Source organism: Paramormyrops kingsleyae, chromosome 15 (assembly GCF_048594095.1).
Source record: "Paramormyrops kingsleyae isolate MSU_618 chromosome 15, PKINGS_0.4, whole genome shotgun sequence".
Classification (NCBI taxonomy): domain Eukaryota; kingdom Metazoa; phylum Chordata; class Actinopteri; order Osteoglossiformes; family Mormyridae; genus Paramormyrops; species Paramormyrops kingsleyae.
The window spans coordinates 13095359-13110997 of NC_132811.1; the positions used below are offsets into that span (position 1 = coordinate 13095359).

Genomic DNA, 15639 nt, shown 5'->3' on the forward strand with positions numbered 1-15639 from the left:
TGGACAGAATAGGTTTAAGGCCCTTAGCAGAAGTGGAAAGTTCAAGTCCAGAAAATAAAAATCCAGACCAAGATTTTCTCTCAACCAGCCAGTTGAGTACTCTGTGAATGTAAGTCTTTATTCTCAACTGGTTTATTAAAGTAAAATCTTGGTCTGGATTTTTTACTTTCTGGACCTGAACTTTCCACCTCTGGCCCTTAGTCAAGGGCCCAGCTGTGATACAATTACTCTGCTGTTCAGGTTAGAATCCATGACCTTGGGCACCCACTGCTGATGCAAGGAAACTGCCAAGGAAAATGGTAAAAAATGAGAGGAATAGACAGGCAGCGGCAGCTTCTTTGAGAAAGGGAAGCTGAGAGTCAGTTGGCAGGGTTGGAGGAGATATCCTGTGTGCTAATGACCTTCTGCACAGCTGAAAGGAGAGCCGGCCGTGTAAGTTATGACCTGGGGGTCAGTAATGTTCCGGAGAGTGACCTCTCGCTGGCCTGGCATCAGTCCCACTCGTGTAGAGTGCGGATCCTGACAAAGGCCTCTGGCCTCAGGGATGTCCTGGCGACTAGAAGATTTGCCCGGCTTGCGAGAATCTGTGCTCTGAAGGATACCGTCTTAAACACATTTGTGGAAGGACAGCAGCGATGGCGATAGGGAAAACAGAAGAAGATCAAGATGGCCACTTCCTTTTTCCACCACCAGTTGCACTGACCCAGAGCACAGGGCCCAGCGTTCGAGGTTTCCTCCAGCACCATGGACAGGTCCCAGCTCCACTGGTGGACGTGGTGTGGAGTGGATTTTCCAGAATGCCACAGAAAGAGCCGGCAGTGTGTTAGAATTCATGCCATGTTTGCATCACGCTCATTTCCCTACACATCTGATCAAAATATGTGCAGTTCTGTACTAAGAAACCCAGGTTTCCAAATGAACCACTGGTACTACACCTTGTAAAAAACAAAAAAATCATCGATCCCATCTCGACCTGCCTGTTGTTTCTCATCGAAAGTTTCCGAGAGTCACGTCAAGGAAATTCGAAGGCCAGAGTAAGACCCTCATTTAAAATACATTGATATTGTCCGAATATATTTATAATGCTTGCTGGATGGATTCTTCACTACAGAATGAAAAAGAGCTTCCGCAAGAAATTGCGTCCACGCTTTGATACACTGGTACTACACCTTGTGAAAAAAACAAAAAAAATAAGATACCGTGTTAGACAATATGAGCACCTTTGAATGTTGTATTCCTCCGTCTTATACATTCACAGTGTTTCCTAGTTTGGTCCTCGGGGACCCACAGACAGACAGAGGGACAAAAACGTGGACCGGCTGTGGCTCACGGAGGACCACACTGGGAAACACTGTTCTACACACTTATGTGGGGGAGGATGTAGCTGGAGCCAATTGCAGGCAGCATAAGGCGCAACATTGGGGAAACCCTACATACTCATACAGAGTGGAGGCAAGATCTGAAGCACAAACCCTGGAGATGTGACACAACAGTGCTACCCAGTGAGCCACCCCTGCTGCATTCTATATTTTAGTAAAATAGTAAATAAAGAAAAATACAAAATTCATTTCATATTCAGCATCTGCCTGTTTGAATGGCTTTCGTTCAAGAAATGTTAATGCCACACCTAAATAATAAACGAACCAATGAAATCGCCATTTAATAAAAATGTCGGAGGGCCTGGTGCCTATAATAATTTCAACGTCTAGGTGAAGTCACCCTGTACATTCGAATAACTACAGTTCTTAGTAAATATCACTTATTTTAAATAAAATAAAAACAACTAAATAACTGTGGATATACATATTGCATTCTGTATTTGTAGATATGGCGGTGTAATGGGTGGGGTATTGGAACAGACGGTAGGGGGCGCCTTAATGGAGCTTTGTGTGTGGGTCCGTGCCTAAATAAGGGAGCAGAGGAAAGGCAGTTGAGGACGCCGCCCGTGGCGCACGGATTTCCCCGTCTCATACACAAAAGGGAAGGGGAGGGTCGCTTATAAGTGAGCTTGTTACAGTAATATATTCACGGGATTTGTGCAAAAATAACACATGCATTAACGCTTCTTTTTATAGCATAAGTGGAGAGCGAAAGGGATCAAAGCAACATGGAAGTAATCATATTTAAATATAGTGAAATGTAGCGATAGGGGTGGATAAAACGGCATCCCCGGCTCGACGCTATTGTCCGTCGCTCAGTGACGATCAGGGAACTCCGCATCCATTGCGCTCGCACGCGCAGTGACGTGTTTGGCACGGTCCGAATCTCTTGCGAAACGAAGGTAAAAGCGGCGTCCTCCCCTATACACCCACACGTCCATGTGACCAAAAAATAAAAGGAAAGGTGAGTCTATTTAAAAATCGCTGCAATTAAGACGCCGCCGGTAGCGTTTTTCGTTAGTAGATCGCGGCCCGATGATATGTCAGTAAATCTTAGGAGAGAGGAGGGGCGACAGCGGCACGAGCGGTATCACGCTTCTTTGGCGCACGGAGACTTGCGCGAGCCTGCACCTGTGCACGCAGATACACCTGTGAGGTAACTTTTAGGGGGTCTCTCTGGCGTTTACGAAATTAATGAGATTAATCCAACCTTAGTGTCAGTGGTTTAAAAGTGAACCGTTTAAACATAAATATAGATACATAGTTACAAAGACTATGCATGCAGTATCTTATAGCCAAGTTAGATGTCCAAATGTTTTTCTTGTTACGTTAATCACTGCTTGAAGTGCGCACTTCTTTGTTTTTCTATTCAGAGTACCGGCACCTCTCATAATCTGCCGGTACTGAAGAACAAGGGAAACACTGTCACCTGTTTTTCCCACCTAAGGCACTAATATTAATAATATCGAAAGCATAGTTAATCGTTTAGTATTTTGTCGTGCGCCATATTATAATTAGATGCCAAATGAAGGCACTGCTTATTTTAACGGTAAGATAATGAATGGTTAAAGAGGTGCCACTCCTGGGGAGCTGAGATAATCTCGGTGGAGAGTGAAGAACGCTCGGGAGAGAAGACATCCCAGGGCGGCTGCAACCGGGCGTATCTGAGCGGACTCTCGCCTTTCCATTGGGGCACCGGCGCACGGAGCGCACAAAGCAGCGGGACGAAGCGGGTGTCACTCAGAAATGGCAAAGTCTCCGTGCCTCCTCGGGCAGCTCGGTCAGCCTGTGTCGGACTTTTCCATAACACAAGACACGAAGTAACCCGGCGCCCTCGCTTGACAGGGGGAGGGCATCCTCTTACCATTCCAGATCCGGGGAGGGGGGAGTGGAAAAAAGGGACGTAAACATATAGGTGCCCTTCATCCCGGAAGATCTGGAAGGGGGCTCTCCATGAAGAATAAGCGGTGGCTCGTTTGCACGTGTCATCGATCCCGTCTCGACCTGCCTGTTGTTTCTCATCGAAAGTTTCCGAGAGTCACGTCAAGTGGCGGAGCGCGGCACTTGCCCCGCTTGAGGAGGGCGCCTTGAGCGCTGCATGCGGCACGCGCGTGAAGGACGCCTCGGCTCCCTAGACCCTCCGCAGCTCCAGCCGTGAACTGGGACCAGGATGCCGGTGCGGCGGGGACACGTGGCGCCGCAAAACACTTTCCTGGACACCATCATCAGGAAATTCGAAGGCCAGAGTAAGACCCTCATTTAAAATACATTGATATTGTCTGCATATATTTATAATGCGCGCTGGATGCATTCTTCACTACAGATTGAAAAGGAGCTTCCGCAAGAAATTGCATCCACGCTTTGATGCACTTTACAACAGTACAGTTAATTTCGAGAAAGAAAGCAAAATTGGATTTTTGACGGTTGTTATTGTACTGCATGTGGGGTAAACAGTAAAAACGCCGGGCAGGTTTTTTGACAATGAATCCCACTATAGTTAAACTGAGTTACGGCTTTGGTGATACAAGTTCGAATGGCAGATGTTGAAATTGCAATTATGTACCGAGGGCTTTTAGTTTCATGTTTGATGTTAAATTTAAGAAGAAACGTGTACTCCTAAATTAAACCAAACCGCCTTTATTGATTTCATTAAAACGGTAACGATCTTTGAGTGCACGTGTGTGCGTGTGTGTGTTTACGATTGTGGGTGTATTAAAGGGTTCAGAAACAAAAATAAGAGGAAATAAAAGACTCACAGCTAGAAGTCAGTTACCGCTTGTAAAACAAAACATACTGTATATAGTTAGTGAACATGAGAACTTTTTCACGGGAAAAGTATTTAAGTGACCTTACTGTACGTACAGTAGGTCTCATCGTGTCTGGGTACCTGTCACTTTATGTGGCACCAGCATTTAACATAAGTTCATCATCTCAATACAAAATCATGTACAAAAAAACATCTTGAGCTAGAACTGAGACGTTTTCTGTGGTCCCTTTTAATGGTTTTGTTTTTCAGCGTAAGCGGCACATTGAGCATTAAATCCAATCAGTGTTTTGGAAAAAAGCTGCTGTTCTTTCCCAGAAGCAGTTTTTCTCATTATCATTTTATTTGCATTTATATATTTTCTTAGTTTTTAGTGGAGAAATTACCCTCACTTGTACGGAGTGCGGTCTGATTCTCTAGGATCATTGGACGTTGGTACATTTTGCTTCAGCTGCTCAGTTAAACACGTCTTTAAACTTACTGATAATATATCAAAATAATAACTAATTAAAATGTAATCGCGTATCATATAGCCTAGAAAGCGGTAGTTTTAGACATATTGTACAGACGAACGAAACGGCTATTAAAATCATCTGTTAAAAATATTAAAATCATTTTATGTGTACAGTTAAAAATGTATTTAACTTAGTCGTACCATTTAAACTGAGTTTATCGATTCGTCTCATTGTAATTAAATTATAGCGTGACTGGGTGGATGATTATAGTTGACCAAAACAAACCAACGGATAAATCTGTGCCATTTGCTGTTGTGATTGGTTGGTTTCTACTGTCTTCAATTTGCAAAAGCCTTCACTGTGAAGAACTGTTTTAAAAGTATTCAAATTTTACTTATGATTTTTATTTTTTATGTGTTTGGGGATAGAGATGTATTGAAAGTGTCGTATGTTACACACTCTGAAAAGAGTGAACTGCTTTCAGTATAATGCAATGTTTAATTAAGTATGTAATTCATTTAAAATAGGCTATACCAAACATGCATTTAATGTATTTATGGCACGATTTGCTGTGGTAGGACTGTTAAACCCCAGGGCAGACTCACTGCGTAACCTCCTTTATGAATATGTTTTGTTAGTGTACAGTAAGTGCAATAATGGGGCGACACGTCTTAGTACCCATTACAACTGCTGTATCCCCATCCTGCTGTATCCCCATCCTGCTGTATCCCCATCCTCCTCTATCCCCATCCTGCTGTAACCCCATCCTGCTGTATCCCCATCCTCATTTCTGGGCCTCTGTGCAGTTCCCATAGGGCTCACACCTGTCACAGCGCCTAGTGGATGCGCTGCAATATAGTTTCTGTGGTTTTTAGGTTTCTGTGCACATTTGCCTGTGGGTTGAAGGTGTGTGGGTACCTTCTCTGGTAGACAAATTGCGTGGAAACTGCTGAACTGGAACCAGTGAAAAATACTGAAGATTGGCAAAGCGTCTTTATTAATTAGCATTTCCTTGGTACTTTCTACAGCTCTGATAATGGATATGTGAAGCATGGATTGAAATCAGGCCCACATGTTCGAAAATGTATTCTTCTTAAACAGAGATATTTAGATATTTTATTGCAATGTAGTGTTATGAGAAAATCTCATAAACTTAAGATCAATAATCTTTTTCAGTGTGTGAATGATCCATCTGTAGTTTAGGCAACAGAACTTATCACAGGTATGTCCAAAATATTGTAATTGTTAAATATAGTATTTTGCTAATTAAATCATATTTTCAGTATTAAATATTTTCCCCAGAATTTAAGTTCTATGGTAACAAGGTCTCGAGAGAGGTAGTGAAGTCTATAAAGAGTTAAAGTGGGTTTGGAGCTGGCTGCTGTTGTTTGATTGCTCTCTAGACAATCGGAAAGTGTTTGACAAATGAAGAACAATTGCCTTGTCCCTGCGTAAATGTTCCATATTCATTACTTCACAGGCAGTAATGAGACAAACTACCTGGAAACCCCTTCGAACGTCCTGATAACTGATATTTGTTTTTGCTTTCCCAACAGGCACCATGCAATAAAACACATATGATGATAGGGGCGGGGAAGGATATTAAGCGCTACCCTCATGTGTGCAAAACACACCATCGCCCCGGCAACCCGGGCAGCTGATAGCTCTGTTTCCCGGGGATCGCCCGTGGAGACGGCTGACTCAGTCCCCTCCATCCATATCAAAGATGCTGTCCGGCATTAGGGGATAGCTGTCCTCTGCTCCTTGAATGTGTCCTGCTGGCTCTGGGGAGTTCAGCCACAGAGTTTTTGCTGATATGACTTGCTACAGGAATTTGCTGGTGGGGGCAGGAGGGGGGCGGGGGGGGGAGGGCAAACTTTATATGTAGTTGGCTGTTTCTCAGCAAGCATGTTGCTGAGCAGTGACTGAGGATAGAATAGTGATTCTGTAGAGATTCTGTATCCAGTGGCAGGCCATTATAACCCAGTCACTGCACCTGGCAGCAGAGCTGCTCTAACCAGTAATGCTCATCCCACGCTCATTGCTGTCGGGGTCGCCACCAGCTGTCCGGAGAGTGACACGCCGAGACCTGCTGTCCAAATATGCTGGGGCCACTGCGGGTTAAAAAAAGACCTCCTAGGGCCACAAGGCCCTGACCCTGTGCCCATGGTGACCTTCCACCGACCGTCCCTTCTCACCGTGCTACCCGACAGAGCTCACGTCGCCGTGTAATCCACCCCACCAGTGTAGTGGAGAGAGCACAGCTGGGTGGAGGAGTCACACCGTGTTGCTTCTGTTTAGGAGTAGGCGGTGGATCCCAGAGAGATGCGGCAGGCCAATGGACCATCTCAGCCGCGAGCTGCCCTGGCCACTTCTTCTCGAGAGTCACCCAGGGGCCTCGTAAACAAACATGCTCCGCAGCTAAGCGGGTCTGTGAGGTCTAAGAGTGATTCCTGGTATTTACTTGGTCAACATGCACTTTTCTGGTGTCCAAAACCCAGAAGAGAGTATTAAGATAAAACACATTAAAAAGCCTTTTGCTAATGAACCAATTAATAGTAACACAGTGTGTTAAGGACTGTAAAAAATACCGAAATTCATAGAAAGACAAGCCAAGATAGGTCACCTTGAGGTCAGGAATTCTGCAAGACTGATCACAGTATCTGTTTCATCATAATGACATCTGAGATCTCAAAAATCTTTCAAGTTTTGTTCAGAAAATGTATTATAGTTCACCTGTATGTTATGCATACAAATGTATTGTTATTAGAGAAAATTACATGGCATCTGTGGCCCCATTCCCTGGTGTTTTGATTTTGTTTTTCATTTTGAATATTATTCTCCTTCAGGCACTGGACAGTCCTGTGTAGGCACTGGACAGTCCTGTGTAGGCACTGGACAGTCCTCTGTTGGCTATCACCGAATGTGTAGTTTGTTTGATGAGATACACTTTGTTTCATAGAGCAGATGAAAATTTCAGTCCAGAGATAAAAACGACTTGTTTAATGTACTGGATTGTTTGCTTTGTTGGGATAGTAAATGGAAAATATTTAATACTTTTTTAATTTTCCAATTTTCCAATTTTTATCTGCGTGCATTTCTCCTGTGTTTTGTGAGAAGGAATGTAATGTAATGTAACAATACTGTAGAATGTTTTGGTCATTGAATCGCATTAGAACATGGAGATTCTACATAGGGGTCTATGAGGCTTTTTGTTGAGACTGTGTGTGGTGTGATTATCTGGCCAGACAGAACCAACTTAGGTTTCAGCTCCTTCTCTGCGTTTCGGAGTTTTAGGGGCTTGATGGGTCGGCGGGTACAAAACGGGACGCCGCTTGTCGGCAAGATAGCGTCTGCTTCAAAGTGAACCGGCGGCTTAAGTTTCAGAGAAGGCTTTTGGTTTGAATTTCACTTCTGATTACCGTGAAATTGCCGGGGTTCCTGTTATCAGCTGGCTGGTAGGGGCTGAATGGGAAACCGTCCCTGTCGACCTCTGGTCCCACACGGGATCATCCGCGCCATGCCTTACATGGACGGGGGCACCCGTGTGCTATGGCGTGTGTGGCCGGCACATGCAGGAGGTCTGAGGGCTCTGAGGTGTCAGCCGATAGCTGCTGGATGCCAGGGAGATGCCCTCTGTGGGATGGAAGAACAGTGGGTTGGTGAAGTGGCTGTCCAGTGATTGCCCGTTATTGAGGCTCCTCTTTTAATCTGCTCTTTGTCTCCATATAAAACTCGCTCTGGAGTCTCATTACGAACTGGCAGATAAGGCGACTTGTGCCGACATTCTGTCACTGTCCTCCTCAACAGGCTGAGAGCAGAACGCACCTAAGGGTTTTCCAACCGGGAAAGGTCGAAATATGCCCTCGCTTTTTTGGAAGCTCTTCCTAGTGGTCCACATTAAATATTTATTTCTGTGTAATGTGAACCGTAATCATCTCATTTTTGTTCAATTTCTTCAGTAGTTTATTTTAGACTTTGCGGGAGCTGCTTCTCATTTTCCATTGATTTATCGTAGAATTGCTTATCCTGAGGAGGATTATGGGGGGGCCTGGAACCCATCCAACACAACACTGGGGTACAGCCTGGATTGTCTTGGGTGGGCTTAGGTGGTGTTGTTTTGGCCTTCTAGTAACCTTCTCTTCCAAACCCATGCATTTCTCTATCTGTAGGGGCACCCCATAACTTTCACAGGATCCAGGAAGTGCGTGAAGGGAAACAACTGCACATAACCATGAGAACTTATACAGCATACACCTTTATCCAAAGTGACATACAATTCAGAATTGTCAGCCAGTCCCTGGAGTAATTGGGGTTGCAAGCCTTACTTAAGGTAGTGACAGTGAAATCACTCTGCTCACCCTATAGGATTTGAACGTTCTGATCACCAACTCAGAGACCTAACCCCTTGAATCACACACTTCGACAGTCATAACTCTGTTGGTGATGCAAAGTTGAAATCTTTGACATTTTTAATTAATTCTTTCCATTCGTTATTGAACAGCAAATCCAAGACGGTAACAACTCACTGTTTCCAACTGTAATATGCATTGCTTTATGTTTAAACTGCATAACTGACTGTAGCAATGCTGTAGAGATATAAATTATGAAGGTAGCAGTTGTGGGATATGTTGATATCGCTGCTGATTGACAGTGCTGCCCTGGGGTTAGTAGTACATCCTGAACCTTATGTTGTGCCCTGCATTAGACTCATTTTGGTGAATGACGATTTGTGCCGCTTGTGTGCCTATGATTGCGTCTGCACACGCGCGTTTGCAGCATCACGTTTGGTGGTTCTTTGTTCTCCGGTCTTCAGCAGCTGCTGCATCAGATTCCCTGGGGGGGGCTGCTGTTGTCACAGGCAACAGGGCCTGCTCGCTGGGCTTTACGGATGGGTGGGGGGTTTAAGGGGCAAGGATGGCCGATTGATGCCGAGACACTCTGCACAGCCACCCTACGCCTGCGCGGCCTGCCTCTGCCCACCGCCTAGAGAGTGGGGGCTCTGGAATTGCTGACAAATCCATGGACTGCTTGTCCGCTCTTAATTGACTCCAGCAGGGAGTGTGAAACTCCCCATGACCTCAAACACGTCCTTAGGCGCAGGAGCACATGGTTATCTATAATAACAGAATAATCTTCTAAATGATTTACTTGACAGCCAATGCTAAAATAAGACGTCGTCTCCGACTCTGGCCTTCAGCAGGCAGCTGATTTAACAGAAGTGGAGCGCTTTGAAAGGGCCGTATGACTCCCTCTTGCTGCCAGCTCTGAAAAGGCATCTTAATTTACTAGCTTATTACCCGACGTTTAAATAAACCGCTGTTTCGTGACAATGCAAACAGAGATCCGTGGCTCCCAGAGCAGTTTTTCGGGTGTGTATGTGTGTGTGTGTGTGTGTGGGGGGGGGGGGGGGTGGCAAAAACATCACATGCTGAGGAGGGGATGCCTTTTTTAGGTCAAATTCTTACGTCCGTGAAGTTTCAGGCATTGCAAGGACCCGTGTACAATTATGTGAGCAAATTGAAAAAGCATCTCGCTGCTGAGACTCTTTCCTTTGGCAGTCTAATCCTTGGACGGGGGGGGGGGGATTTTATTCCAATGTGGCCCTATTAAGACACCAAATATGGGAAAGAAAGAATATCAAAATGTGTGGAGCTCCGTGTTGGAAGGTGTGAGGCGGGTACCTGAGGCACTGAGTGACGTCGCGATTTAACCGAGTTGCTCTGAACACTGAACACTGCTTCAGCCAGCCAGATTTTTTTTTTTTGCCTGAGCCTGGTATGATTATTCGGGACGTTTGTTTTCTCTGCAAAATATTCATCCACCCATATTGCAGATATACTGGATTGGCTTGTAGGCTGTGTAGCCTATCCCAGGCAGGACAGGGGTGTACCCTGAACGGGATGCTGGTCCATTGCAAGGAACAAACCTATTCACACTATGGGCAATTTACACTATGGGCCATTTACACTATGGGCCATTTACATATTTTTGTACTGGGGTGGGGGTATGAGTAGAGTACCTGGAGGAAACTTGCACATGATGGGGGGCATTATGCAAACACCACACACAGAGCAGAGACAAGTATTGAGCCCTCAGCCCTGGAGGTGTGAAGCAACAGTACTATCTACTGTCCCCTCCCCCAATATTTTAAAGAAACATAGTGTCCATTATTGAGAGAATACATCCTGTTTTTGGTTAGAAGCAGACAGTCATTGTGAATCTTCCCCACCATGCAAAGTGAGCCTTGAAGGGAGTGAGTGTACGTGCCGGCTTGGGGAGGGGGACACGTTCCGCATTCAGCTGCCAGAGAGGAGTACGGCGTCGCATTCAAGGCCAAGCTGAGGTTCTGCTTGGAGTGTCCAGCCATGCAGTAATGGGATGCTGTGTAAGTGGAGGCTGACGGCTCTGTTCTTCAGGCGCTCGGGCATGAATGTGCAAGCAAATAAACGAAAGCTACATGAGGTACCAGAGCGACCTCTGCTAATTAAGGTGAAACGTCTTCTGAGGTTCATTGGCAGTGAAGGATAACAGATGGCTGGACTAATGACTTCTGTTTTTTTTTTTTAACTTTCTGTGGTACTCTGTGATCTCTTACTTTCAAGATGACTAGGTTGTTAGCATCCATCCATCCATTTTACAATTATTTAGTACAGTTGGGGTGAGCTTGAAGCTTTTCCGGGATAGACGGGTCACAGGGCAAGGGTCACCCTATCTGTAATGCTAGAGGTTGTTAATATCAATCTATCCATCCATCCATCCATCCATCCATCCATCTATCCATCCATAGATCCATATTGTAACTGCTGATCTTCGTCAATGTTGTGTGGGAGGTTGTTAATATTTAGTTTTATATCTTGTCTAATTCTTCTCTTTGCATGGCATAACTTGATATAGCTAGAGACAACATGACTGCAGAACTTTTCCATAAACAGCAAGATAATTATGGCTTTCTGTGCAGGTCGCAAGTTCATCATCGCCAATGCGCGTGTGGAAAACTGCGCCATCATCTTCTGCAGCGATGGTTTCTGTGCCCTGTGCGGCTACACGCGCTCGGAGGTCATGCAGAAGCCGTGCACCTGCGACTTCCTGTACGGCCCACACACCAAGCGGCTGGCCGTCGCACAGATGGCCCAGGCGCTGCTTGGCTCAGAGGAGCGGAAGGTGGAGATCGCCCTCTACAGGAAAGACGGTAGGGTCACTCCACTCAGGCTCCCTTCCTCACTGGGCCTTGGGGTGTCACAGCCTTGGGTTTCAAGAGAATCATGCTGTGACAAGATGAAGAATGCAGTGGGCCTTTGCTTCTGGGTTGGGTAGTGGTGTGCTTTGTTTATTTAGCACCTGTGTTGTGCTGATTTCAGGAAAGATCAGCACTGTTGGGGATGCCTCTTATCAGAAAGAAACTTAAGAGAGGGTTTTGGGAGAGATCAGCACTGTCAGAGACGCCTATCATCAGCAGAAAACTAAAAAAGAGTTTTGGCTCACATCTTAGTCTAATTTTTTCTGGTTGCTTCTCTTGTTCTCCAAACTTGGGGAAAAAAAACACTGTTAAAAGGATTTTTCTAGGTGTCATGAAGGATGTATGGACTCTACAGTGACTGGTAAATTATAAACCAAGCTCAGAAAGACACTAGTCATATTTGTGCATTATTGTTTGTGTGTTTGTGCCTGCCTGCGTGTTGTGAGTATTTTAGTGCTTGACAGTGAGTGTATAGTAATGGCTGAATTTTGTTAGTCTTAGAGGCAGATGAAGTGTGTCGAGCCCCTCTGCACAGAGCAGTACAGCGTGTATGGAATCAAGAGATGCGGAGAGTACAAATAAATGCCTTTTATAGCAAGAGCAAGTGTTGACATGGATGCTCGGACCAGCCAGGTGATGTTATCTGTATTGGTGGAGAGGAGAAATTCCCTACTCCCTGGGGATTCTGGGAAACCACGGCGTGACACCTCTGCCCCCATCTCCACCGTAAGGTTTGGTGGGTAAGGGCTGATTTAATACTTGGACCAGCTTTCATTGGGATTGGGGAGGAGGGTCAGGACATGTGATTTGATTCTCTGCCCTGTGGTTAGAAAAACAGTGTAGGGTTATTTTGACATACCAAGGGAAATATCAGACTACCTTCCGATGCCACGGCCCGGGCGTGCCTTTGGACAGACTCCCGTGTGACCGCTGTGAGGGCCCCGCAGCGGCCTTCGGGTTGATGAATCGGCCCCCGTCGTGCCCAACGGCCCATTGCCACCACGGCCGACGCGCCATCCATCACGGCGGGGCTGTAAACTTTTCAAACTGACCCCCTTCCCCATCCTTATCAGAAGATCACAGGAGCCCAGGGCTCAGAGTCACTCGGCCAGAGGACACGCAGGGCATTCCAGTACTAACATCTGATGGCATCTGAGGTGGAAGCTGAATCTAAGGAACTGAATTCTGATTCATGGACATGAGGCCAGGTTTTGATCAGAAACAAGAAAACCTTTTTTGATACAAACGGTCAAGCACTGCAGTACATTTATATGTCAATATACCTAAGATAACTTAAAAAGAATCTCATTTTTTAAATTTTTCGTGTTCCTCGGTTTAGAGCAGGCTGGAGATCGAGTGACGTTTGCTTAAGTCCTACGGCAGTGATGGGAAATGTGAGGGTTTCACAGAGAGTGCTGCTTCTCACTCTGGCAGGGCTCAGTTTCCATGGAGGAGCTGATCTTAGGATTGGATTGAAGCCTAGCTGGGGCTACATGGGTGTATCAGTGGCAAAAGGTAACCGAAAAACCCATAGATACTGTAGCCCCCCCCCCACTCGGGCACATTATCCATTTACCTGCTGATATCTGAAAATCCAAAGAAACGTATGTGGTGAGGATGTCCAGGAGGAGCTGGAAGTTGGGAGCTGAACTTGACCCTCCAGAGATTTTCTTCACCTGCTGGTCGTCTGGTGTCTCCTGGCTTCTCGGCTTACACTGTGTCCTGTGTCTCTTTACATACATGCAGTACTATACAAAAAGTCTTCGGCAGTCAAAAGAAATGTTTAAAGCTGTTTATCTGGGCATTAAGTGCACTTTTGCTCAGAACAACAGACAGAATTTAGCATTAAAACACATGCAAATTAAGAGTAACATAATAAAAACTAGTATTTCTACTGTTCCCCAAAAAGTTACAGATATCTTGCAGGACGGCTAGATGAACACCGCTTCGGTTCCCAAACCTCAGGGCCATTTCATATGTTTATTAAAATTACCACAGGCTTTAATTTTATTAGTTAAAATGGTCAGCGAGATATTGATTGATAGGGAGTCCGAAAATACGTGTGTGTGTTGTTCTTCAGGCACTCGGGCATGAAAGTGCAAGCAAATAAACGAAAGCTACATGAGGTACCAGAGCGACCTCTGCTAATTAAGGTGAAACGTCTTCTGAGGTTCATTGGCAGTGAAGGATAACAGATGGCTGGACTAAAGACTTCTGTTTTTTGTTTTGTTTTGTTTTGTTTTGTTTTGTTTTGTTTTTTACTTGCTGTGATACTGTGTGATCTGTGATGCGTGTATTACACGGTTCCTGCACTGGGGTGATAATAGCAGAGGCTCTGAAGTAGCTAAGCTGACATACTTTGGCAGGCATTATAGGCCTATCGTAGTTTTACATCAACATAAAGATCATTTAAACGTCGTTTTCTTCAGACTTTTGCACAGTTCTGTATATCGAAAGCACTCTGAGGCACCTATGCTGGGAAGCATGTTATATAAAAGTAAAAGGTTTACAGCTTTGGGGGGGGGGGGGGGGGGCAGACAGACACCGACAGGATTCATGGTGTTCATGTGTTTCTTTTAATGACAGCAGTCAATATAACAACTGAACTAAACATCAGGACATTTCTTTTTATGACAATTATCCACAAAGTGTGCAGCTTTTGTCACTGCAGTGCATCTTTCTGGGCTTTAAAAAAACGCAGATATCTTATACTTTCCGACGCACGCTCTCTGCCCGCTGGTGAGAGTGTGCTCACTTGTGTGTGCGCGCACGTGTCTGTGCACACGCATCAGGGCGGAGCTCCGCCATGCGCGATACAGAGAGCAGGGGAGGACTGTAAACGCGCGACCGTGTAGAGACAGAAATGACAAGCTGTTGTGTAAATAAGATAAATTAGATAAGGATATTTAGTTTGTTTAATTAATATAGTGGTAGGGTAAACAGTGCACACATAGAAATTACACCTTTCACAGAATCCGCAGTTCAGTACCGATGGATATTCGATTCACCGTCCTCCGTCGATTGCTTAGTTGCCTTTGCCAGACGAGGCCCTGTGACTGGAGGTCACATGTATCACTCAGCCAATAGGCAGTGCCTGTTTCCCCCTTTGCCTGCACTGATTGGTCCGGACTCGGTGCCAGAAGCCTATAAATATGGCCCCTTGTTTCCTTAAGTGCTTGTATGTCGATTGCCATCTGGGTCTGTGGCTTTGTTAGCAGGGGTGCACCTGCCGCAAGGCTTCAGCAACCCGCCGCTGCACAGCCTACCCCAACATCACTGTTTCTTTAAGTGGTTCGTATTGCCTGGTAATTAGGTGGGACAATGTGGGCCAGTCGGTTCTGCTTCCTGCTCTCCATCCACAAACAGACTCTGACCCCAACTTGTTTATCGATGCTGCCGTTTTCGCAGCAAGGTGAATGGAGGGTCGCCATTAGCACTTCGGTGAGTGGGTCAGTCTACAGCAGCTGCGGCCCTATACTGCGTTTTCAAGGCTCTGTCCTTGCTCAGGCCCCGGTCCTGACGCTGAGAGCAGTGAAGGAGCAGGTTCTCGGCAGGAGTGCCATCAGTCTTCCTTCGCCTGTTGTGGCTGTAGTGCTGCACGTGTTGCAGAAAGATGGACCCCCCCCACCACACACACACACCAGCTGTTAGTTGCCCTGACCTGTTCCCTAGCAGCCCAGCTAATGGGGATGAGGTGGGAAAGTCCTGAGAAACAACCACCGGTCAGTTTTGCACCGGCTGGTTTCGGCAAGCTGTCCGCCCGCACCTCCGGCTCAGAGCCGCCCCCAGCATGGCCCGCAT

At 45.8% G+C, this 15639-nt stretch overlaps 1 protein-coding gene across 2 annotated transcripts in view; it reads left to right on the forward strand.

Annotated features, from left to right (window-relative positions):
- Positions 1-2016: 2016 nt before the first annotated feature.
- Positions 2017-15639, forward strand: part of kcnh2b (potassium voltage-gated channel, subfamily H (eag-related), member 2b) — a 132410-nt gene continuing 118787 nt past the window's right edge. Inside the window, exons 1-2 of one of the 2 annotated variants that reach the window (XM_023804679.2) lie at positions 2017-3625; positions 11560-11790. In XM_023804679.2, coding sequence (XP_023660447.2) covers positions 3550-3625; positions 11560-11790 — 307 coding nt within the window. In that variant the 5' untranslated portion in view covers positions 2017-3549. The remainder of the gene's footprint in view (positions 3626-11559; positions 11791-15639) is intronic. The other variant, XM_023804678.2, reaches the window with a different exon arrangement.